Consider the following 23,779-nt stretch of genomic DNA (forward strand, 5'->3'; position numbering starts at 1 on the left):
GAAAAAGGAAAAATACTTAAACTCAAAAGTACCACTCGCAATGATAGCGCGTACAACTTGAATATTCCACTGTCCCACGCCGGTCTCTCAAATCCCTAATTTCTGAAATCACCAAAACCCTAAAAATTCAATTTCCCAAATTCGAAGATTCTACTTCACCGGAGTTTCGCCGGAGATGGCGATTCTTGAACCGGAGAAACGAAAAGAGTCACAATCACAAAGCCCCGAGTCGTCGGAAAATCCTTCACATTCCGATCCGCAGAAGAAAACTAGGGATTTGCCGAACTTAACAGAATGTCATGCTTGTGGCTTCAAGATTGATGTTTGCACCGGTAAGAACAAACTTCAAACCCTTTATAGCGAATGGCGCGTAGTTCTTCTATGCAAAAAGTGTTTTTCTTGTGTTAAATCTTCCCAAATTTGTTCCTATTGCTTTTCTGAATCATCTTCCGATTCGCTTCGTTGCGTTAAATGTAAGCATTCTGTTCACAAAAATTGTTTCTTGAAGAACAAAAATGTTGCTCCTTGGTCATATTCTTGTGTGGGTTCTGAATTTTCTGTTTGTGTGGATTGTTGGGTTCCTAAGCATGTTGAAATTTCGAGAAGAAGAACAATAAGAAGTTTAAGAAAAGTGAAGAGTGGGGTGATTGTGAAAAAGGGCCGGGTTGATTTAGTGAAAGAGAGTTCTAGGGTTTTGAAAGGTGGAAATTTGACGAGGTCTATGGAGGATGTGGTTAAAGATGCCAAACAGAAGGCGAAGAAGAAGGTTGAGGCGGCTGCTATGGCCAGACGCGTGGCATCAAAGAAAGCTGTGGCGGCTAGAAGGGCTGTTGAGTTGGCAAACAAAACCTTGAATATAGCGGCAAACAGGGAAGAGGGCACTCTGAATCTGCCTTCCAAAATGGATCCTGTTAAAGTTGTTGGCTGTTCATGCTTGGCTTTTGACTTGTGTTTGAATAACTCGCCGATGATTTCAAAGAGTCGCTGCTTGTTGGATACAAATAACTTGGATGCTCCGAAGAGGTGGACTTTTAGTGTTGATTCATCAGGCAAGACATCAAACTCGAGGAGTGCCAGTGGTTCATTACGATCCTTGGATAGCGACTCTTCAACTGATCTAAGTTGTCCATGCATAGGAAGGTGTGACATGATAACTAGCCCAAAAGATGGTGAATGCACTGCTGAATTGAAGGAAGGGGAGGGAAGTTGTTCTGATCGGCTGATAAACTTCAGTGGAGAAAATTCTGCATTGCATGGGGAAGAGCGGTCAGATCGTTATTTCTTCAAGTATGTTAGGAGGAAGTCTGATCGTTATTTTTTCAAGTACAGTAGGAGGAGGTCAGATCGTTATTTCTTCAAGTATAGTAGGAGGAAGTCAGATCGTTATTTCTTGAAGTATAGTAGGAGCAATTATTCAAAACCAAATCTCGATAGTTAGCTTTGAGAGTCAGCATTTGACTGTTTGGATTCCACTCAATTGAGAACAATATCCAATGCTTCATGTTAGTCATGTGATGCTTCTTTATGTTAATCAGCTCGTCAAAGTTGTTATTTCAGAGAGCTGTTGTAAAATGGAATTGGTACATATAGTTTTCTCTTGTAATTGTCCGGAGTTAAAATTTGAAGCTGTTGTTATCCATATTGTTTGTTTTTATTTCTAACGTCCTATTTGCTCTTCTGCTTTTACGTTTAAACCTATGGGAAAATGAACAAAGGCCTAATAAAGAATTTAAGTTATGTAGACTGGAAAAGGAGTAATGACTAGAAAATGGTATCAGTAATTTCATCAATGAAATGATATGTTTTAGTAAAAAAATCATGTATTGAACAAAAGAAAGAATCTAGTTCAAATATCTACATCTATCTACATCTACATATAATCTCTTTTCATTTCTATTTTATCCTTGGCGGTTTTCATTCTCACATGTGCCTGCAACTTATCAGCAGTTTTTTTTTTATGACACCATGGCTATGATGATAAGAGGACCTGTGATGCTATTCATTCTATTTTATCCTAAACCAAACCAGAAGTGAATGGGCCGTGGTGAATGTTTAGCAGACTAAACGAGAGTTTGGGGTGACAAATTCTAAACTTATGGTTATGGGGTTCTTACTTTTTTCAGTACAAAAGTCTCATAAAAAATAGGTAAATAGTTTACAGTTTTATATATTTTGCATGGTTTATGTATTTAGTTGTTCTACTACAAAATGGCTGATAGTTATGATAGTTATTATGTCTGCGCCTTCGTTCAAATAAAAGCTTAGTGAAACCATTAGTAGTTATCATTTGTGTCCCTCTCTCAAAATCCCACCACTCTCATCCTTTTGAGCACTTAAATTCTACACTGCACGGTCATTGTCCTCTCCCAAAAAATTGTAATTATCTGTGAAACCTATCTTAAACACATTAACATGTAGTTTTGTACACCGAGACAAATTGTGAATTTGGAGAAACACGTTAACATGTAGTAAACTTATCTTAGATATGCTTTAAGTTCACATTGTGAGGTTCCAGTTGGAGAAAGAAACATACTTTACTTTGTTCAAATCATTGAATGCAGAACTTTATCCCTAATAGTAATGCATTTCTGTATATGCTATATATAGTATGAGTCGGGATCCGTTGACAACAATGTTACCGGATTCGTTGACACCAAATTTCAACGATATATTTTATTTAATCAAAGGCTATTATGTTTCTACTATATGTGTATTCTTCCTCTCAATAGCATTCAATTACCGCTTTTAATTTTAATAACTGAATATCCCCTTCTTCAAAAATAATAATAATTGAAAATCCAATTCATCATAGGCATATACTATTTGTCCTTTTCTCTTTATTTTAGATTGGATCTGTGGGAAATTGAATGCTGAAATTATCAAATCACATGTCACCAAAATTATTATTATTCATTAACCCTAATTCAATAAAGTTTAATTGCTTCCAATCTCTAACTTACAAAACTCAATTGATCAATGAACACAGACCGTTTGAGAAAGAAAATAAAAGATTCATGGGAGAATTGTGATATACAACACCCATATGAAAATTCATAAAGAGACATTGAGGTTCAGAATAAAAAGAAACTAAGAAAGAGAGATAATAAGGTGCAAAAGATATATTTGGTGCAACATGGACTTTTAAGTGAATAATTATTAACCTCTTGATTAAACCAAATTAATGAATGGGATTTGGTGTCAACGAATCCGTTGACATCTAATGTGTACGCTTAGTCCTTTAAGTCCTATAAGTTTGGGTTAACAAAAGGGCTAAGTTGCAAATATTTACAAACTTAAAGGACTCTCGTACTCTTTGTGGATATTTAATAAAGTGAACTATGGCAACATGATTGTTATTAAATTTGTTCACGAGCATATCCACAATGCTCCATCACTTGCTATTATATTTATAAGAAAATACATACATCATTGTTTTCTAAATGAATTGTGCAATCAAAGCTTTTAAGTGTGAGTTTGTGCACTCGCATGCGTGCGCGCGCGCGTGTGTTTTATTTCATTTTTGGTGAATCAATAGTTTGAAGTTGGCTTGGAGTAGAAGATTTTTGAAAATTCAGATTTTTACGAATTCTTTAAATGCAATTACACTTCTAAAATATGGTTGCAGTACTACCCGTTTACAACAAACATTAATAGAGAATATTCATCATTCATAATAATATTGTTGAAGTGAATTGAAAACATATTTTCAGAGAGGCTAATTAGGTTCACCTTAACTTAACTCATGAACACTCTCTCATACAATTTCAATTTAGTCGTAAAATTGATTTTTAAATTGACATGAATTTCATATTGCAGACCTGCTTTCGTAGGCATATAGACATAGAAGCACACATGATTTTTCAGTATTGCCATATCTAATGGCTCTGTTCAATTGTGCTCTATGGCTCCTATACGGATTGATGCAAGCAGATGCTACTCTATCAATCAATTCTTTTGGATGCCTCATCATGGCTATATATATATAGTATATGCACCACCTTATGTTCGGGTAAATTCGAAATTCTAACCTCTATTTTTTATACTTATAAATTATAATTTTCTTTATTATATTATTCATGTAATTAAATTTCTTTAATTTATTTTTAAACACAAATATCTTATCTCATACTCCTTGCGGGTATGAATGTGGGTGCAGTCGTACTCATCTTTTGGATTGTACGCTTTGATGTTCCTAAATGTCACGAGTTTGAGACTTCCATGTCTCCGGGGATTCGAACCCCTGTTCCATTGCTTCTTTAAATCAATTCATACCACTAGAACGGTTATTAATAATTGATATTTTTTAAAACCATTTAATATATATTTCATATATGTTTGGCACCCCCAACAATTTAATCCAAGATCCGTCACTGATTGCTGAGTGTTATGGTAAGTCAATTTTTCTATAATAATTTTTATAAAATTATAATATTACAAATTTTCCACTAATTTTATGTATCATTATTTTGCAGATACATGTGGTTCAGACGCGTAGTGTGCAGTCCATGCCACTTACCCTATCATTTTCCCTTACAGGGAGTGTAGTTGATAGATTCAATTATTCTACTACTAACAAACTAAATGATAAAAGCCAGAATTCTGCAGTAAACTTTTACTTTCACAAAATTAAAGGAAGAAAAAGACAATAATAAAAAGACACTTCTTATTTCAATGATTAGGGTTGTGGCTAGAGCCTACAATATATAGTAGTGGCAGGTAAAACTTAAAATGTCACTCTGTGACTTAGGGGCAACGAAATAACAATAATGTTTGTAGAAGAAGGTGACCCAGCCCATTTAGCTACTTTGTTATAAAGCCTTCTAGCCAAAAGGGCTTTTTCCTGTTTCTCTTCCCAAAACGGCCCAATGGCCTATCAGTAGTGATATGGTTTTGTGGATACTTTTGTAGGCATATATAGGCACAGAAGCACACATGACTTCTCTGCCTTGCCATATTTAGTGGCGCTCTTTAGCTGTGCATTATGGCTCATATACGGATTGATGCAAGCAGATGCTACTCAGCTTGTATCAATCAATTCGTTTGGATGCCTCATCCAGGCTATATATATATATATATATATATATATATATATATATATATATATAGCCTATGCACCGCCACATGTTTCGGTAGATTCGAAATTCTAACCTCTATCTAATTTTTATTTGGCTAAATTACACCAGGATCCTTTAAATTTGAGGTTTGTAATAGATAGATCGTTTAAGTTATTTTGGTCACACATAAGTCCTTTATGTTTGAGGTTTGTAACATATATGTTCTTTAAGTTATTTTGATCGCACATAAGTCCTTTAAGTTTGTAAACGTTTGCAACTTAGTCCTCTAAGTCCTTTAAGTTTGGGTTAACATAATGACTAAGTTGCAAAGATTTACAAACTTAAAAGACTCTCATACTCTTTGCGGATATTTAATAAAGTGAACTATGACAACATGATTGTTATTAAATTTGTTGAGGAGCATATCCACAATGCTCCATCACTTGCTACTATATTTATAAGAAAATACATACATCATTGTTTTCTAAATGAATTGTGCAATCAAAGCTTTTAAGTTGTGTGTTTTATTTTATTTTTGGTGAAACAATAGTTTGAAGTTGGCTTGGAGTAGAAGATTTTTGAAAATTTAGGTTTTTACGAATTCTTGTTTTTACGAATTCTTTAAATGCAATTACACTTCTAAAAGATGATTGTAGTACTATCCGTTCACAACAACAACAAATATTAATAGAGAATATTCAATAGATTCATAATAATACTGGTGCAGTGATCCGATAACATATTTTTAAAGAGGCTAGTCACGTTGACGATCTTATAAAAGAGAGTTTATCTTTGAATGACAATGTTTATATTTTTGAGTTTTCTCTCTCTTCTATTTATAACATGTTTTATTGACAGGTGTATGTAGTTCACGACTTGACGTTTGCTTTCTTTATATTTTTCTAGTTTTATTTTTTTTGTTGGCCAAGGCCTCCTAAATATCAAATATTAATTTAAATATCATCTTAAATAACACATCTTATTTAAAAATTATCATTTTAAAATATTTTGTTTATAAAAAAAAAAAAGGTCATCCAAATTCAATTAAAATGCAGTATTAGTGTGGCACGTGCGACATAGTAGACCTAAGTAACTGACGAGAGAGAGAGAGAGAGAGAGAGGCGGAATCTGAAACAGGCGCGCGCGACCGGAACAAGCTCGAGCTCAATTGCAGCATCCATCCACTCATTCGTAGGTATTACCGTTCTAACATTTTCATTTATTCATTCCTGTTCACTTCACTATTCATATGTTTCCGATTCAACTTTATTTTGTTTTGTTTTCATCTATGTAAATCATTGGTTTCCTTTGATTTTGGCTCTAAAGTTGAGAATTCTAATAAAGCTACTACCTTTGGGGTTCTTTAGTAATTTTTTTTGGAATTTAGTGTTTTGGGTTTTGCAAAAATATCCATTTAGTTGTACACTTGGTTCTACACTTCTACTTAATTGTGCATTCTAGGTTAATTTGATTGGGTTTATTCACGTTCTTTTTGTATATATGTGGGATGGGATTTGGATCTCTATAGCTATGGGTTTTGTTTTGATTCATGTACTATAAATTATGGGGTTCTTGGGTTTACTTTGATTTTAGCTCTAATGTTGAAAATTGTAATAAAGGTGATGTCTTTGGGTTCTATCATCATTTTAGGGATCAAGGGTTTTGGGTTTTGCAAAATATCCACTTAGTTGTACTTGTACATAAATTGCTGTTCTCCACGACATTGCTGTAACAGACTCATTCTTAAGTAGTTCTCTTATGAGCTTGCACATACATTTAATTGTGTATTTGAGGTGAATTTGATTTGTTTTATTATAGTGGATGGGATTTGGATCCCCTGTAGCTGATTTAAATATTCAAGGCTAATGCTATTTGTCCTTCGAATGTGTAGTTTCAAATGTCGGATACGGATGAGTTTCGCTGCTTCATTGGTGGCCTTGCATGGTCAACGTCTGATAGAAGATTAAAAGATGCATTTGAAAAGTACGGCAAGCTTGTTGAGGCAAAGGTAATTAATTTCATATTTTTACTGTATTTGCTATGTTTCTTGTTTTCACCATCTTGTTACAGTTTCATACTTGTTTGTTGTTTTGCGTCATATATATGTATCCTGCTTTACTTTTGCCAACTTCTGTGATTTTTCTTTTATTCTTTGATAACTTTGGATGAAAAATGGACACATTGAACTTATTTCTTACAAATTTAGCATACCAAACATAGGATATTGGTGATGCCCTGTTTGGATAGATAGTGTAGTTAAGCACTTATAGCATAAATGTTTTTGATATAAGTGCTTATGTATATGCTATTTTTTATAACATCAGCTAAAATGAAGTCAACTTGTTTTCATAGATGCTATAAGTTATTTTCACAAGCCATCCTAGAGAGCTTCTGGACATGTCATAAGATGTTTTCATAAGCTCTCACAAACAGTCTCACAAGTGCTTATGCAGTAGATAATCTCAAATTACTCAATTCAAACAGGCCCATAATAAAATTGGGTTTCTACTGAATTTATTTTTTAAGTTGTCATGTGACCATTGACCTTCCATGTATAATTGTATGCTTGGGATTTACTCCTCTCACTCATACAAATTACCCTTTCACTATATATATACATCCCCTGATCCTATTCCCATCACACATTTTCTTGCTAATAATCATTCATTGACATTTAAGGCGCTAAATATTTTGAGTTAGGTGGTGGTTGACAAATTCTCTGGGCGTTCTCGTGGTTTTGGGTTTGTCACATTTGATGACAAGGAAGCAATGGAAGAGGCTATTGAGGCTATGAATGGAATTGACTTGGATGGACGGACTATTACTGTTGATAAAGCCCAACCACAAGGATCTAGAGATGATGATGATCGTCACCGAGAACGTGGTCGTGACTCACGTGATCGCAATCGTAGCCGAGATTATGGAGGTAGTCGAGGGTCTAATGGTGGTGAATGCTTTAAGTGTGGTAAACCCGGTCATTTTGCAAGGGAGTGCCCCAGTGAAGGAGAAAGAGGAGGAAGGTATGTTGGCAGGGAAAGTAGATATAGTGGTGGCTATGGTCCTGATAGGAATGCAGATCGCTCTTATGGTGGGCGCGACAGGGACTCTGGTGGTCGTGACAGGGATGGTGGTGGTCGTGACAGGGATGGTGGTGGTCGTGACAGGGATGGTGGTGGTCGTGACAGGGATGGTGGTGGTCGTGACAGAGATGGTGGTGGGCGTGACAGAGATGGTGGTGGGCGTGACAGGGATGGTGGTGGGCGTGACAGGGATCGTGATCGTGCTGGACCGTATGAGCGTCGTGGATCTGGAGGCCATCGTTGATACCTTTAGCTTCATTGAGGTACTTAACATGCATTGAGTTCTACTTTTTGTACATGTTTTTCATGGTTCTGATGAAACATTTATTGTGATTTTTGCAGTTTTGAATTGGAGGGTTTCTGTGCTGCTTCAACTTTATCTTTTGATGACAGTGTCCTTGGATTTTTTTATGGATGTATGATATCAGTGTTTTGATTTGCTATACTTGGAAAATATATCAAACTTTTTATGTTCATAACTGTCAATCATTAGCTCTATTGAAATCTTGTGCATGTTTGAGTTATTGTCAAATATGATATTGAGCTCTATGCTATCATTATTTTCTGCTGGTTATCGTACATAGACATATTAGTTGCTGGATTTACAGCAGTGGATTGATTCAGTGTGTTGCACGTAAGTTGTGTCATTCAATGTTTTTTTTTTTCTTTCTGAATGACCAAAGGAGGTGTTCCAACTCTGGTGTTTGCTTGAGCCTTAAAATACAGCCTACTTAGTCATACTCCTACTTTCTTATTATGCAACATATATTTTCATAAAAAGGGGCCTACAAACAAATATTTAGGGTGTTGTTTTATACTTATAGTAGTACAGGAGAGATGCTATTTTTTGTGTTAAAAAATAAAAAAGGTATTATGATATTTTTAATACTCAAAAAAAAAAAAAAGTTGTCCCATGGTTTAGTGAGGGAAAAGAATTCATGTTTTTGTCCAGTCCGATGATTATAAATGAAAGAGGATACAAAAAAGTTGTCCTGTTTTTTAGTAAATCAAATGCACCCTTGGTTTGTAACCTTACCAAGAGGTATATTTGATTCACAAGTTTGCTTTCTGGTAACTTGGAAGTTCTTAATATTTGCAAAACGTGTCTAGCTTTATACCTCAACATGATATGTAGTGGAGAATGTATGAATGTGATAAGCATTCTGCTAAAAAATCTCATCATCAAACTGCCAAATTCATAAGAATCTTCCATTGAAGAACTTTATCTAATTTTCAGAGCGCAAACAAGGAAAACAATATTTAGTATCATGCTATCTTTTAGCTCAGTCTAAGGTTAGTTCTTTCTTTTTATTTACTTCATAATTCCTTTAGTTTGCAATGAGAGTACTTGGCTTTCTAGAGAATGAGGTATTGAGATGAAAATTTTATATCCTAATAAAGACATTGGTTTCTATGCTATGTATATTATTTTGTCTCTAATTAACTCCTTTTAAACCATACATCAACATATTCCAATCAAGCATAGGAACCAACGATTCAAACAATTCGTATAAATTCCGGTATGTATTTTTTCGCTCTAACCAATTAGACAAAAGGAGAAGAAAGCGGTCAACGCAATTGAATAGGATATTCTACTTGGCCATGTCATATTAATATTTGGGTTAATAGTATTTTTCACCTCTGTAATATATGTCATTTACGGTTTTCGCCCTTATAAAATTTTCGGTTTGATTTGCACCATCGTAAAATTTTTATTTTTCGAAAAACACCCTTAATAGGCCATTCAAAAACCAAAATTTCTTGAAAAAAAATTCTGAAAATGGCCTATTAGGGGTGTTTTTCGGAAAATAAAAATTTTACAATGATGCAAATCAAACCGAAAACTTTATAAGGGCGAAAATCGGAAATGACATATTTTACAGGGGTGAAAAATGTAAAATACTATTAACCCTTAATATTTTAGACAATAGTATTTTATATATGTTACTTTTAATATTTGGAGACAATATTAATTTTCAGGGTTGTTTTTATTAAATTTTACATACATTTTTTTAATTTACATAAGCTATCTGCTGTCGGTGGATAACGTCTAACGTCTAGATTGTCTAATCAAGATGGACTGAACTATTCTTCAAAAAAGATCGACTGAACTATAACAAGATAACTAATTGAGTCTTGCTAACCATTGCCCTCAGGGCAATGGGTTAAGGAAGCCAAAGTTAGCATGTTTACATTGATTTCAACAACATTTTGATTTTTAAAGAGTTAAATTTATTATTTTTTACCATTTTCCAATGTTATATTTCTATTTTTATCCTCTTATCCAATGCTCCAAGGACAATGGTTAGCATTCTCCTAATTAATTATAAGAATGAATTTGTCAATAGGACTGCAGAACCACTATCGATGTAGAATTACAACTACATGTATATTTTTGCAAAGAACCCAAAGGCAGCCTCGTAACTAACAGTAAAAAATTCTCATAATCGATATATTCTTGTATATTTTTTTGTTTGCAGGAACTTCACAGGAGTCTTAAGCACATCGGGGTGATCTGGATCGATATATTGAACTAAGAGCAACCATACAAATAAATTTCATTTGTTTCCATTGTTACAACATAGTAGCTATAAACAAATTTTATGTGAAATCTCGAGTGCGAACTGAGACCACATTCCCACTTATGTGTGTGCGTGTGGTGGCCACAAGACCAATATCAAAATAATAAAAAATAAAATGAGTCTTATCTTCATTCAAAACTTTAAGACAAAAAACATATGAATCTTTTCACTTAAATGTCGTTCAACATCTCCTAAAAAAATGTTCAACATATACTAAGACTTTTAACTCAAACTTAACACATCAACGCCTTAAGAGGTCAAGTGAAATAAATTCTCTCCTTGTTATCTATTTTATTTACAAACATGCAATGGTTTCTCTAAGTTATGTTGGCATATTTAATTTGGACTCAACATCAATAAATTGTACTTGAGAAAGGACAACTCTAACACACGCTTCTCTTTAACCATGATGTAAGAGTATAAGAATCAAAGATATTTATGAAAAAGCCCCAAAATAATGTACATGCAACTATATATGCAAGTTGCAATGAATCAATAATAACTCACACAAGAAGATACGCCTCCACCACAAAATTCTCTAACCATAAATAGTCATGAGGTGATGTTTACGCCTTTCTTTTTTGAAGGCAAAGTTTGTAATTGTTGTAAGACGAGGTGACAACTATTTTTTATCAAAGGCATTGTCACTACTCACTAATATAGATATCTAAAAGTTATAAATACATACTTGTATCCAATACATAGTGAGTAGTATCTACGTAGCTTTCACAAAAATCACATGCATATTTCATGCAAAGTAGATGAGATCAATATGATTGTTGAAGTGGTAAAGTAATATATAATCACTACAAGACATTGGCCTTGTCCATATACCAACTACATGATTTACTCAATTTGGGAAATTGATTGCGAAAGGATTACTGTGAATTAATTAAATATTATGATATAATATTATAATATTTCAACAAATCACGTTATTTAAGATTTTGACAAATTTTCAGGATTCAAGTAATGTTGACATAAAATCTACCACTTTGTTTTATGTGTCTGATCCTGACCCTAACAAAAAAATAAAAATAGAAGTGGTCTTGGGTCTATAGGATTGTGAATAAATACGTGGAATTGCAAATAGACAAGGTGTGACACATTTGCACCTAATTGTAATAATTGCATTTGTAACCTGTATTATACACCCTATATAAAAATCTTGTATTATAGATTATATTAAGTTTAATTGGTAATATTCAGTAACTAGATAATCGTATCGATACATTTGGAGTTGATATAACAAAGTGTTTTGCATGCAAGTTGCAATGAATCGGTGTTTCACACACACACCACGCCAAACAAGAAGATATATATATATATATATATATATATATGCCTCCACCACGAAATCTCTCTAACTATAAATACTCATGCGGTGATTGATGTTTATGTCTTTGTTATTGAAGCCAAATTAAGTTTGTAATTCTTGTAAGAAAACTAAAGAGGTAACAACTATTTTCATCATAATGTAAATCATTCTCACTATAACCTTCTATAAAAGTTATTATGTTATAAATACATATATATTTCTATCCAATAATTGAAATGGAGGAAGCAAACTTGCGGTGGAGATTTTGGAGTTAAACCAATATTCCTTACCATTAATTAAAGGGACAAAATATGAACTACCACATTGTAAATATTCTCATTTTCACATTAGAGACATTTATTGACACGTCTTTGAAATTTGGATAACTTTGCTTTATTCCAAAATGAACTTGAAGAAAAATCAGAAACTATTATTGGTATAGAGAAGTTGAAATGCGTGTGACAGATTTATGCACAAGTCTTTGATAAAATAGAGAAATGACAACAATGCAAGATTGACTAAAGAAAGAAAATAGGTCAAGGCTCATGACACGTTGCTAACTTACTCTTCAAGGTGTCAACTTAAGGATATCTAATTATTAAACTCATAACGAAACTTGTGCAACGCGCACGAGTACAAATTTTAGAAAATAAAAATCTATAGAAGCATTGTTTAAAAGTATTGAAGGTATTGAACTCAATAATTAGAAGCTATTGTGTTGTGTTCAATTATTTTGTTGCATCATTGTTTAAAAGTAATATCACAATCTTACATTAAACATATTCATAAAAAAAAAATCTTACATTAAACATACATCAATAGTGTGTGTATCTTTATCGGGTCATGAGGAGAGTTAGATGATCATATCTTTATTCAAAATTCAAAACTTTAAAGTATTTTATTCCAGAGTCATCTTATTTATAGTCACATAATTCATTTGATATGTTGCGAACTATGAATTGATATATGCGTATTGGTTCACATTTAAAGTATTCTATTCTAGAGTCATCTTATTTATAGTCACATAATTTATTTGATATGTTGCGAACCATGAATTGGTATGTGCGTACTGGTTCACATTTAAAGTATTCTATTCTTGAGTCATCTTATTTATAGTCACATAATTCATTTGATATGTTGCAAACCATGAATTGGTATGTGTGTACCCGTTCGCAGTACTTTTGAAAATTGGTTTGCATAATTTTTTTTTCTGATTCGTGGAAATCGGCAAACCAGCGAATTGAGGCAAGTGGATGAAGATCTAAGAAAGTAAGAAAATGTTGAGCAGGAGATCGGAAAACCTTCGATGGAGTCTATAAATTTTGCAGGAAAATCTTTGTGAAGCTTGGAGAAACATAGCGTCTCTTGCAAAGTAACACCAATAAAAATGAACAAAAGCGAAAGAAAACTGAAAATAAAAAAGGTTTCGGAAAGTAACATTAATTTGTTCTAGCTAACTACTATATATATAATTCTTCTATTTCTTTTTCACTGTTAATTAATCAAATATTAAGAAGTTTTAAGCATTCGAGCGAAGATAGTGTTGAGCGCAGTTGGAAAAACTCACATTGAGATGATACACTTTTATAAATATTTAGTGATCATTAATGAATTTTAAGTTTTATTTAAAAATCTAGTAAAAAAAAAAAAAAAATTCTTCAAAATTTATTGATATTATAGGCTACCTACTTAATTAGAAAACGCTAATACTATAAAACAACACGTACTGAAGCTATATATAATATACGTGCATACATATCAAATTCTTCTCATATCGCGTACCATAAACCCGCAGCCGTACCACATACCAACTAAGATCATATTCACATGATTCGCAATTTACATTGGTATGTGGTAGGGGTGCAGGTTTACGGTTTTTGAAATTTACCCTTCACCTTTTCTTACTTTGTACCATTATTTAATTTGTGCCTCTGACAGACATATCTATTATATATATATATATGTGTGTGTGTTGAGTGATAGCAGATGTACCATATTGTATTGTTGTACTTGTAATTAGTGATGGCTCGGTTTGTTTTTTTGTCTCTCTTATTCTTATTCTTATTCTTAATTGATGGTTCTAAGAGTCAGCTTCATGTTGGTTTCTACTCCAACACATGTCCTCAAGTAGAGTCCACTGTCCATGATGTTGTTAGAGAAGCTGTTCTTTTTGACAGAACCAAGGCTGCTGTTCTTCTCAGGCTTCATTTTCATGACTGCTTTGTTGAGGTCTTTCTATCTATATATATGTCTCGTGTTTTAATATGTTTTGGTTCTAACATTTTGTGACATGATTTTGATGGAGTTTTTCAGGGATGTGATGGTTCAATACTGATTAATACTACTCAAAATCCAGAGAAGACTGCATTTCCACATGCAGGTGTTAAAGGATTTGAAGTGATAGAAAGAGCCAAGGCACAATTAGAAGCATCCTGTCCAGGAGTGGTTTCTTGTGCAGATATTGTTGCATTGGCAGCTAGAGATGCAATTGTCATGGTCCTAATTCCTAACTTACTCTATTATATTTCATTCTCTAGTATTGTCCACAAAGCTTTTTTTCTTCTTCAAGAAGTTTAATGCTTCTCCATTAACTGTTACATGTAGGCAAATGGACCTGCATATCAAGTTCCAACAGGGAGGAGAGATGGATTTGTTTCAGATAAATCTCTTGCAGGTAATATGCCGGATGTTAATGATTCAATTCAGCAACTCAAGACCAAGTTCCTAAACAAGGGTCTCACAGAAAAAGACCTTGTTCTTCTCAGTGGTACACTCTCTATCTCTCTCTTACACTATAAAACACAGACACAACATGATCCACGTCGATACTGATAATAATTTTAAAAAATGAATTAAACAAACATAATCCTATATGTCGATGTCAGACACGTAACATGTGTCAGACACTAAACACGCCTTCAATTAGAAATGTCTGTTTCAGTGCTTCAAGACAACACATGCATATTACATGCAGAGTAAATGAGATCATGGTTGTTGAAGTGGCAAAGTAATATGAACTAGAACAGGGGAAAAACAAAATAAATAATCACAACAAGACATTGGCCATACCAACTACATGATTTACTCAATTTGGGAAATTGATAGAGAAGGGTTACTGTATATTAATTAAATATTATGATATAGGATTATAATATTCCAACCAATCACTTTTTTAAGATTTTGTCAATTTTTCAGGATTCTAAGAAATGTTGACACAATATCTACCACTCTTTGTTTAATGAGCCTGTTACTGGCCCAATTAAATAAAACAAAAAGATCTCGGATCTCTAGGATTATGTTTTCGCACCTTCTTTTTCCGTCCTATTGAGTTTCTCGCGCGTTTTTTGTAATTTGGATTATAAAATTAGAACGGCATAAACACTCTATAAAATTCTTCCCATTTTATCATAACATTCTTTCTTCTTTGAACAAGTTTATCATCACATTCTTATTACTAGAGGATAACCTTTTTTCTGGATTTAAAACCAACTTTCCTTTTGCACCATTTTAGAATTTTGTTCTCTTCTCAAACATATGTCATCATTGTGTATCCTAAAGATAGCAAAGTGTATAGTTTTTAAACTCTCGTAAAATAACTAAAACATGTAGTTGATATGAGTGTTAAGAGATTCATAAATTTTTAAATAAGTGGTCAGAGATTCAATCTATAACTTTAATGTATGAAAAAAAATTGATTGGAATGTGCGGATTTATCTTGTACTTCCTACAAGTATTTTTGTGAAGAGTTAAAAGATAGTGAATATTTTATATCAATAACATGATTAAAAAAACAATTCTATACTATTTGCATTTGTGCGTTTCTCATATTCATCCAATCACATATTATTTTAGAAAGGTCATGATAGTGAGATATATGATTGATTGTACGTGTACATTTTTTTTTTAACATTATACAACAATGTATATCAATTAAATTCTTGTACGGAAAAAAATGTATATCAATTAAATCTTATTATATGTATATTGTTAATTTCTAACCATAGTAATTGTTCACTGATCTGCCATAAACAAAAATTCAGCTGCACATACAATTGGAACCACAGCATGCTTCTTTATGAGAAAAAGACTATACGAATTTTTCCCATTTGGATCAGACCCAACTATTAACCTGAATTTTCTCCCAGAACTGAAAGCAAGGTGCCCTAAGGATGGAGATGTCAACATCCGTTTAGCCATGGATGAAGGGAGTGATCTGAAATTTGACAAGAGTATATTGAAAAACATAAGGGAAGGTTTTGCTGTGTTAGCTTCTGATGCAAGACTTAATGATGACTTTGTAACAAAGAGTGTCATTGATTCCTACTTCAATCCTATAAATCCAACATTTGGACCTTCTTTTGAAAATGATTTTGTTCAGTCCATGGTAAAAATGGGACAAATTGGAGTAAAGACAGGTTCTGTTGGAAACATTAGGCGTGTGTGCTCAGCATTTAATTGAAGTCAAATTGTGATTACATATATGTAATTGATGTTCACATATTAATTCTGATCTTATTTTTACTGATACATTTCTTGTTTAAATGTCATGTAATTTAAAAGATTATACACAGTATATAAAATATTCTACCAAAAAAATCAATATATTAGCATTGATCCATAATTAGAATAGGAACCCATTGAAAAAGTCAAAGGGTGAATATAGCAAAGCCAAGAATGTCATAATTAATTAGAGTCAAATACTTTCTAAAGGGTAATACATGTATCACTACATCTCCTTTGGTTCCCTTGTTTTCATGCTACAAAAACGGACCATGCTTAACTCAGGTTCTAATGCTTTCCCATTACAGGAACAACAGAAGAAGAAAGGAAAGAGTGAACACAAGATAGATAGGAAAAATAATTTCTATCTATCTTTCAATTCCTTGTCTTTCTTTTTTCTTTTCCCTCTAAACTTTTTTGATTTCTTTAACAATAATTATCCATTTGGGAAACTTAATTACATCCCTCTGGAGCTCTCTGAGAAGGTAGGATCTGCCTTTCCTATTTTCTTTTCCATCATATTCACATTTGTATCTTCCTCTATCTAAGGCATAGGTGCTATGAAGCATGGATGCGGACACGAACACCGGACACCGACACCGCTAATAATTTGAGAAAATCATAAAATTCAGTATAATTATGTGTCGGTGTCAAACATGACGCTTGTCCGACACCGGGACACACGTGTATGTGCTTCATAGCATATATGTTTTCTTCTTTTACCAAGTATATATATAACAAAATATGCATTTCATGTTACAAATCATGAAATATAAGAATTTCATTTTATATAGTTCAAAGTAAAATGTGCTAGAATTATGAGATATGACAAACTAATTTAAATTTTGAACATCTTTGATCAGGTCATAGAGTAATCCAAATTGAAAGCTCCAAAAAAAATTAAAAAAGCAAAAGCATAGGAGCAAAAATAAAGTATGCCTCCAAACTCATTAAGAAAAGCCTTTGGGGCAGTAAAGGATCAGACAAGCATAGGACTAGCAATGGTGGGAAGCAGCACCTCACTTGCTGACCTTGATGTAGCTATTGTGAAAGCGACTAGGCACGATGAATATCCGGCTGAAGAGAAATATATACGGGAGATTCTGAGTTTAACATGTTACTCTCGCGCATTCATTAGTGCTTGTGTTAATACCCTCTCGAGGCGTCTCAGCAAGACTAAAAATTGGACAGTGGCTTTGAAAACTCTTATTTTGATTCAAAGGCTTCTAGAAGAAGGTGACCCTGCTTATGAGCAAGAGATATTCTTCTCAACTCGACGTGGGACTCGCCTTCTCAACATGTCCGATTTTCGTGACAGCTCACAATCTGGTTCGTGGGACTTCTCTGCATTTGTGCGCACATATTCGTTATATTTGGATGAGAGGCTTGAGTACAAGATGCAAAGTCGGCGTGGAAAGCGTAGCATGTTTGGTTATGACGAAGACGAGGAGGAAAGGGAAAGGGAAAGGGAGAGAGAAAGAGAATCTGAAAGGGAAAAAGAAAGGGACAAAGGTAGAGAAATCGTTGTAAGATCCACACCAGTGCGTGAAATGAAGTTAGAGCAAATTTTTTCCAAAATGCAGCATTTGCAATTGCTTCTTGAACGCTTTTTAGCTTGTCGCCCCACAGGTTTGTGATCATTAGACCATACATTTTGCATAACAAAATACTTATCCTTCCATTCAATTTGCTTTATATATTATTAGATTTTATCTAGTTTTTTCTTATCAAACACCTTTTTGCAATCAAATATATCTAAGTATGCATACCATATGATATATTCACATTACATTACACATGTATACAAAGCATTCTCATGGCTATCTGTTTCAATGCAACAGGAACAGCAAAGAGCCATAGAATTGTGATAGTGGCTCTTTATCCAATTGTGAAGGAGAGTTTTCAATCATATTACGACATATCAGAAATATTGAGCATCTTAATCGACCGTTTTTCTGACATGGATGTCGCAGACTGTATCAAGGTGTATGACATTTTCTGTCGTATTGGAAAACAGTTTGATGAGCTAGACCTCTTCTATGGATGGTCCAAGAATATTGGAATTTGTCGCTCTTCTGAGTACCCTGAGATAGATAAGGTCACACCAAAGAAGTTAGAGGTTATGGAAGAGTTTATCAAAGATAAGAACATGCTAGCACAAAGCAATAAAGCTGATGTTCAAGAAGAGAACAATTCGGATGAAGAAGCCAAGGAACCCGAACCCGAACCTGAACCGGAAGAGGATATGAATGCAGTCAAGGCCCTTCCACCACCAGAGGAACCAGCCGAAGAAGTGGTGGAAGAGCCAAAAGAAGAAGAGACGAAAGAAGAAAAAATTGTGCAAACCGAGGGTGATTTGTTGAACTTAGGAGATGATAGAGTGACAACTGAAGAACATGGGGACAAACTAGCCTTAGCTTTATTTGATGGGGCTGCACCAGCAACAAGTGAAGGTGGAATAAAAGCACTTCCATGGCATGCATTTGATGAGAGTGCAGATTGGGAAACAGCGTTGGTACAATCAACCAGCCACTTAGGAAACCAGCAGCCTGCATTAGGTGGAGGCTTTGATACATTATTGTTGGATGGTATGTATAAACAAGGAGAAATGAATGCAGCCATGCAAGGAGTGGGATATGGTGGCAGTGGAAGTGCTAGCAGTGTAGCACTTGGTTCAGCCGGAAGGCCAGCAATGCTAGCATTGCCAGCACCACCAACATCAGGAACTGGAGTTAATTCTACTTCAGGATATGTAGATCCATTTGCAGCTTCATTGGCTATCGCACCGCCGTCTTACGTTCAAATGTCAGAGATGGAGAAGAAGCAAAGGTTACTAGTTGAAGAACAGCTGATTTGGCAGCAATATGAAAGGGATCGCGTACAAGGACATGCTGCACTTAAGCAACAACCTGGTAGTAATAACTCCTATATGGGAGGCTATCAACAGAACTATGGCAATTACCACCGTTGACTAGAATAATTTTTTATTAGTTGGAACTCTTTTTCTTCATTCCAAGGCAGGCAATTTTATCCACCTTCATTAGAAAAGCTTGTTCTCAAGTCTTGTTAGAACTTTGAAGATTAATGTGATATCCCCTCTCCTAAGAAACACTTGTTTTTCTTTCTTAGTTTCTTTGCCCCTTTCAGAAAACTAGTAAAAAATTATTCATCATTGATTAGCAATATTGTTGACTAATTGACCTATAAAACTTGTCTGAATACTTTATTGTTTATGTTACTCTATTGCTTATGTGTGTAATCATTTTAACTTGTTTTGTTAGTAAAACTATACTGCACAAGTAATGTTATCTGCACAAGTTAAGTAGGTTTATGTCATATGACATCAGCAAAGTATAGGTTGAGTCATTAGTAAGTATTTGACTATAAGTATGTAAGAAGGATGTAAGGATGGTATGTATCAAATTTGCAGCATAGTAAACATTGTTATTGTCCCTTTCTCTTCCATTTCTTTTCTTCTTTGATTTCTGTTTTCTGTTTTTGAGCTTATTGTTTCTGCTGCCATTACAAAAGCTAACAAATATTGTCATTGGGCACCTACATAATGAAATTAGGGGTGTTTGCGATGCGGTTTGATTCGGTTTTAAGACGAAAAATCATCCGAACCACAAGGTAAAAAAGCATGCAGATTGGTTTGGTTCGGTTGACTTTTAAAATAAAATCCAAACCAAACCAATGTGGTTTGGGTTGGATCAGTTGGTGCGGTTTTTTTCGAGACAATACAATTTTTTGTTTCCAACATTAAAATCGAGTTAAAAGGTAAAACACAACATATTTTCAGCAATATTTTCGACAATATTTTTAATTCATTCTACATTACAATTTCATTTCCACCAAATAAAAAACGTGGACAAAAAGTAATTCTATTATGTAAGAAATGTAAAAGACTAAGATTTTATTATTCTTTAAAAGTTCAAGTAGCACATAAATATATTTTTGAAATAAAAAGTAAAGAAAAAACTTAACAAGCAAAAAAGTATGTCATTTATAAAAGTTTCCATTGAGTTCTATGAGTATTTGTCTATGTAACATAGATTTAATTAGTGTTTTTCTTATGTTGCGGTTTGGTTTGGTTCAGTTGATAAAATAAAAACGGCAAACCAAACCAAACCATGTGGTTGAGGAAAAAAGTGATCCGAATACATCCAAATCAAATGCGGTTTTTTGCGATTTCAGTTTAGGTTGGTTCGATTTGCAGTTTTTCTATTGAATTTGTTCGGTTTTGAACAACTCTAAATAAAATTGTGCTCTATCCTTCATTTTAATAGGTTGTACCGATATGATAAACAACTAACGTCATAAAATGAAGAACCACCTTTTATCAACGTATTTTTATTGCACGGATGAGTCTTTCACTGGAGCCACATATTCAACATTGTTTTATAAAATGATTGACTCAATTTTAAAAAAAATGTTTTGTTCATAAAAATTGAAGTCGATATATTACTTGTTTAGTTCATAATTAAAGTCGATATATTAATAAGCTAAATGGTTGATGAGAGGAGTAATAGAAAACTACAAAATGTGTTCCTTCTAGAGGCAACAAACCATGAGTCGTTATGATATGATTAAAATAATCATAATCATCCAATACAAACTGGCCATTTCTATGGTGCACTTAATTTTATTAAGTTTTAATTTATCACATCAAAATAAAGTTAAACCATAGCAAACCCAGTTTATGGATTTATAAATTACTCAAGAAGCAGTAAAAAACATGTATTTTCATCATAATTTTAGTATTCTGATTGCATGCGTCAAACCTTTTATTTGTCACAATGCCCTGAAAGTTTGTTTCATATAATGACGATTTAAATGAGAGAAAAAACTGGACATAATCCATTTCCATACAAACATAATAGCTTAAGCTAAATTCAACCAAACAACTCAACTAAAAAGAGAGGTGTAAAAGAGAGTTTAGAACAAGAGAAACCACCTCTTCAAACATATGTATTCAACATATTAAGCAGTTAAACTATTATATACATCAACCCCAATCATTTCCCCCAAAAAAACACATTAACCATTTCCCTTCAAACATGTGTTCAACATAAAGCTTAAGCTATTTCATGTTCTTCCAATTCAATCACCAACTTTCCCCACATTAACACAGAAACTTAAACCTAAATTCCACACTAGTTTCATTTTACCAAACATTGTGGAGACGGTAACTCTAGAATTAACACCAACACAAACTAGCTGAAATGATATAACATCTAATTTTATCATAACAATGGATTATTTTATGCAAGCCAAAATGATAAAGATTTTTAAAATCATCAAAGGAATTTAAGGAATGTAAACAAGTACTAATTGATAACAGCAACAGAGCTTTCACTTGTCAATCACAAAGATATTTCAAATAACAAAATATATCTATCAGAAATCCATAAGAGAACCAAAACATTTCAACAACAATGGAAAATAAAACATCAAAACAACATATCCTAATTCTCCACCTAGAAGAGAGAAGTTCCTTTGCCCTTCTTATCACCACCAATCTCAAAATGCTTGCACCTCTGCAAAACAGAAACACAACAAAAATAACTAGCATTAGATACAAAAACAACCATATCCATCTACAAAATAAAATTTCTGAAACTGTTGTTTCTTTCTTTCAACTAAATAAACAAACTAACCTTGATTGCATGTTGAGAAACATGCTTGCAACCTTGGCATTGCAACCTCAGAACAATTTTCTTGGTGGTTTTTGCCTATACAATAAAATCAAACACAAACAAAAATTAAATCAAATTTCCATTAAACTAAAAAAAATCAAATTTACATTAAACTAAACAAAAAATGAAACATACAAAATCAATCAATAAATAAAAACCAAATTTGAAATTTTTGCGTTCAGCTAAAAAATCGAATTTACTTTCTATTAAAAAAAATCAATTTCACATTCAGCTCAAAATCACATTTGCGTTCAACAACAACAACCAAACATAATATCACTAAGTGGGTTTGGCAACATGAATCAAATTACGCCATAAACCATATTTGATTCATAATTATATTCCCATTAATCTTCTAAATCTTCCCTAATCATTTTCATAAAGCTAACAATAATCATAATTATATTCAACTAAGTACTTTTTTCTTACAATCAACTAAAAAAAATGAAATTTAAAAAATCAAATGATGAAATATATAAAAGGGGTGAAGTGGGTAGTTACCTTCTTGTGGAAGACGGGCTTAGTCTGACCACCATAACCGGACTGTTTGCGATCGTAACGACGCTTACCTTGAGCAGCTATGCTATCTTTACCCTTCTTGTATTGGGTAACCTTGTGAAGTGTATGCTTCTTGCATTCCTTGCTCTTGCAGTAGGTTTTCTTCGTCTTTGGAACGTTCACCTGCAAATTCAACAACAAAAAAGGGTTTAGCGCTTATACGTTTACGACTACATAGGAACAGAGACGGTGGAGATGATTACCATGGTGACGGCACGTAGATTGGATCTGAGAGGATGAAGTTTTGTGCGCAGTGAAAATGGAACGATGAAGCAATGCTTTGTGTTTTATGGTTTTGGGAATTAGGGTTTCATCAATGGGCTTTCAAGTTTGTAAGAAAACGGGTTAAACCCGGCCCATTATCACATCAAATCAAATTATAGGAAAATAATAATTCATTTAAAGTGATGTGTTTAATGATTTATTTTTCAATTTACAAAATTTAAAAAAGTACTTTGAATATTTGCGATTTTGATGACTAATTTACTTATTAACTTGTTCTTAACCTTTCCCACCACTTACCAACTAATTTCAGATAAGCACATAGATGAAGTATAGACAAGATGTTTGTTGATAACATACTTTCTAAGACACTCTTTCAACGTATTTATGTTTATAGTCACTATTTTTCACATCGTTCAAGAATCAATGCTAAAGATGATTTATAAACAACATCCACAATTCTCTATCCATTTATAAATGACAAAACGGTGAGAAGTTATCTAAAGGCAGACAATACTTCATAAAAGTGGCTTGAAGTCGAAACATTGATGCTATCTATGGAAATCGAGGGTCTACACTACGTAAGAGGGGTGACAGACCCTAGCATCGACTGAGGAACTGTTGTTTCGATGTACAAAAAAGTCTCACATTGATTGGAAATCAAGATTAAAAGTAGTTTATAAACAACACTCACACTCTTCTCTCAACCGAGAGAACTTTTAACAGGAACAAAATCACAATGACTTTACATTAAACCCTATTGTGAACG

The 23,779-nt window shown here is 33.5% G+C and overlaps 5 protein-coding genes across 7 annotated transcripts; 4 read left to right on the top strand and 1 right to left on the bottom strand.

Annotated features, from left to right (window-relative positions):
* On the top strand, nt 1–1,661 carry LOC11423585 (uncharacterized). The gene is made up of 2 exons (XM_024775646.2): nt 1–332; nt 587–1,661. The coding sequence occupies exons 1-2, from the start codon at nt 300–302 to the stop codon at nt 1,436–1,438; spliced, it is 885 nt and encodes a 294-aa protein (XP_024631414.1). The 5' UTR covers nt 1–299; the 3' UTR covers nt 1,439–1,661.
* Nucleotides 1,662–6,091: 4,430 nt separating this feature from the next.
* On the top strand, nt 6,092–8,713 carry LOC112419513 (glycine-rich RNA-binding protein RZ1A). 2 transcript variants are annotated; one of them, XM_024777480.2, is made up of 4 exons: nt 6,092–6,249; nt 6,946–7,062; nt 7,755–8,397; nt 8,477–8,713. In XM_024777480.2, the coding sequence occupies exons 2-3, from the start codon at nt 6,952–6,954 to the stop codon at nt 8,376–8,378; spliced, it is 735 nt and encodes a 244-aa protein (XP_024633248.1). In that variant the 5' UTR covers nt 6,092–6,249; nt 6,946–6,951; the 3' UTR covers nt 8,379–8,397; nt 8,477–8,713. The 2 variants fall into 2 exon arrangements, with proteins under 2 accessions (XP_024633248.1, XP_024633249.1); XM_024777481.2 differs by having other exon boundaries at nt 6,100–6,245.
* A 5,019-nt stretch (nt 8,714–13,732) lies between these two features.
* On the top strand, nt 13,733–16,561 carry LOC11424906 (peroxidase 43). 2 transcript variants are annotated; one of them, XM_003593088.4, is made up of 4 exons: nt 13,733–14,263; nt 14,348–14,530; nt 14,639–14,801; nt 16,180–16,561. In XM_003593088.4, the coding sequence occupies exons 1-4, from the start codon at nt 14,057–14,059 to the stop codon at nt 16,491–16,493; spliced, it is 867 nt and encodes a 288-aa protein (XP_003593136.1). In that variant the 5' UTR covers nt 13,733–14,056; the 3' UTR covers nt 16,494–16,561. The 2 variants fall into 2 exon arrangements, with proteins under 2 accessions (XP_003593136.1, XP_003593134.1); XM_003593086.4 differs by having other exon boundaries at nt 13,754–14,263; nt 16,075–16,561.
* A 189-nt stretch (nt 16,562–16,750) lies between these two features.
* On the top strand, nt 16,751–19,999 carry LOC11420632 (putative clathrin assembly protein At1g03050). Its single transcript, XM_003593089.3, has 3 exons — nt 16,751–17,019; nt 17,398–18,163; nt 18,376–19,999. The coding sequence occupies exons 2-3, from the start codon at nt 17,470–17,472 to the stop codon at nt 19,503–19,505; spliced, it is 1,824 nt and encodes a 607-aa protein (XP_003593137.1). The 5' UTR covers nt 16,751–17,019; nt 17,398–17,469; the 3' UTR covers nt 19,506–19,999.
* A 1,841-nt stretch (nt 20,000–21,840) lies between these two features.
* On the bottom strand, nt 21,841–23,147 carry LOC11424907 (60S ribosomal protein L44). Its single transcript, XM_003593090.4, has 4 exons — nt 22,992–23,147; nt 22,732–22,911; nt 22,192–22,266; nt 21,841–22,071 (listed from the first exon to the last, which is right to left on the bottom strand). Exons 1-4 carry the CDS (start codon nt 22,992–22,994, stop codon nt 22,012–22,014), a joined length of 318 nt encoding a protein of 105 aa, XP_003593138.1. The 5' UTR covers nt 22,995–23,147; the 3' UTR covers nt 21,841–22,011.
* Nucleotides 23,148–23,779: the final 632 nt, after the last annotated feature.

The sequence above is a fragment of the Medicago truncatula genome, chromosome 2 (genome assembly GCF_003473485.1).
Source record: "Medicago truncatula cultivar Jemalong A17 chromosome 2, MtrunA17r5.0-ANR, whole genome shotgun sequence".
Classification (NCBI taxonomy): domain Eukaryota; kingdom Viridiplantae; phylum Streptophyta; class Magnoliopsida; order Fabales; family Fabaceae; genus Medicago; species Medicago truncatula.

Excerpts from the sequence above, each read along its gene's own strand:
- LOC11423585 (XM_024775646.2), top strand. The coding sequence starts at position 300 with ATGCTTGTGGCTTCAAGATTGATGTTTGCACCG. Across the intron at positions 333-586 it reads CAAGATTGATGTTTGCACCG|CATGTTGAAATTTCGAGAAG; the intron begins GTAAGAACAAAC and ends TGGGTTCCTAAG.
- LOC11424907 (XM_003593090.4), bottom strand. Across the intron at positions 22,267-22,731 it reads AGCCCGTCTTCCACAAGAAG|GCAAAAACCACCAAGAAAAT; the intron begins GTAACTACCCAC and ends TTTATTGTATAG. Across the intron at positions 22,072-22,191 it reads TTTCTCAACATGCAATCAAG|AGGTGCAAGCATTTTGAGAT; the intron begins GTTAGTTTGTTT and ends TCTGTTTTGCAG.
- LOC11420632 (XM_003593089.3), top strand. The coding sequence starts at position 17,470 with ATGCCTCCAAACTCATTAAGAAAAGCCTTTGGGGCAGTAAAGGATCAG. Across the intron at positions 18,164-18,375 it reads TTTAGCTTGTCGCCCCACAG|GAACAGCAAAGAGCCATAGA; the intron begins GTTTGTGATCAT and ends TCAATGCAACAG.
- LOC112419513 (XM_024777480.2), top strand. The coding sequence starts at position 6,952 with ATGTCGGATACGGATGAGTTTCGCTGCTTCATTGGTGGCCTTGCATGG. Across the intron at positions 7,063-7,754 it reads GCAAGCTTGTTGAGGCAAAG|GTGGTGGTTGACAAATTCTC; the intron begins GTAATTAATTTC and ends ATTTTGAGTTAG.
- LOC11424906 (XM_003593086.4), top strand. The coding sequence starts at position 14,057 with ATGGCTCGGTTTGTTTTTTTGTCTCTCTTATTCTTATTCTTATTCTTA. Across the intron at positions 14,531-14,638 it reads CTAGAGATGCAATTGTCATG|GCAAATGGACCTGCATATCA; the intron begins GTCCTAATTCCT and ends TGTTACATGTAG. Across the intron at positions 14,802-16,074 it reads AGACCTTGTTCTTCTCAGTG|CTGCACATACAATTGGAACC; the intron begins GTACACTCTCTA and ends ACAAAAATTCAG.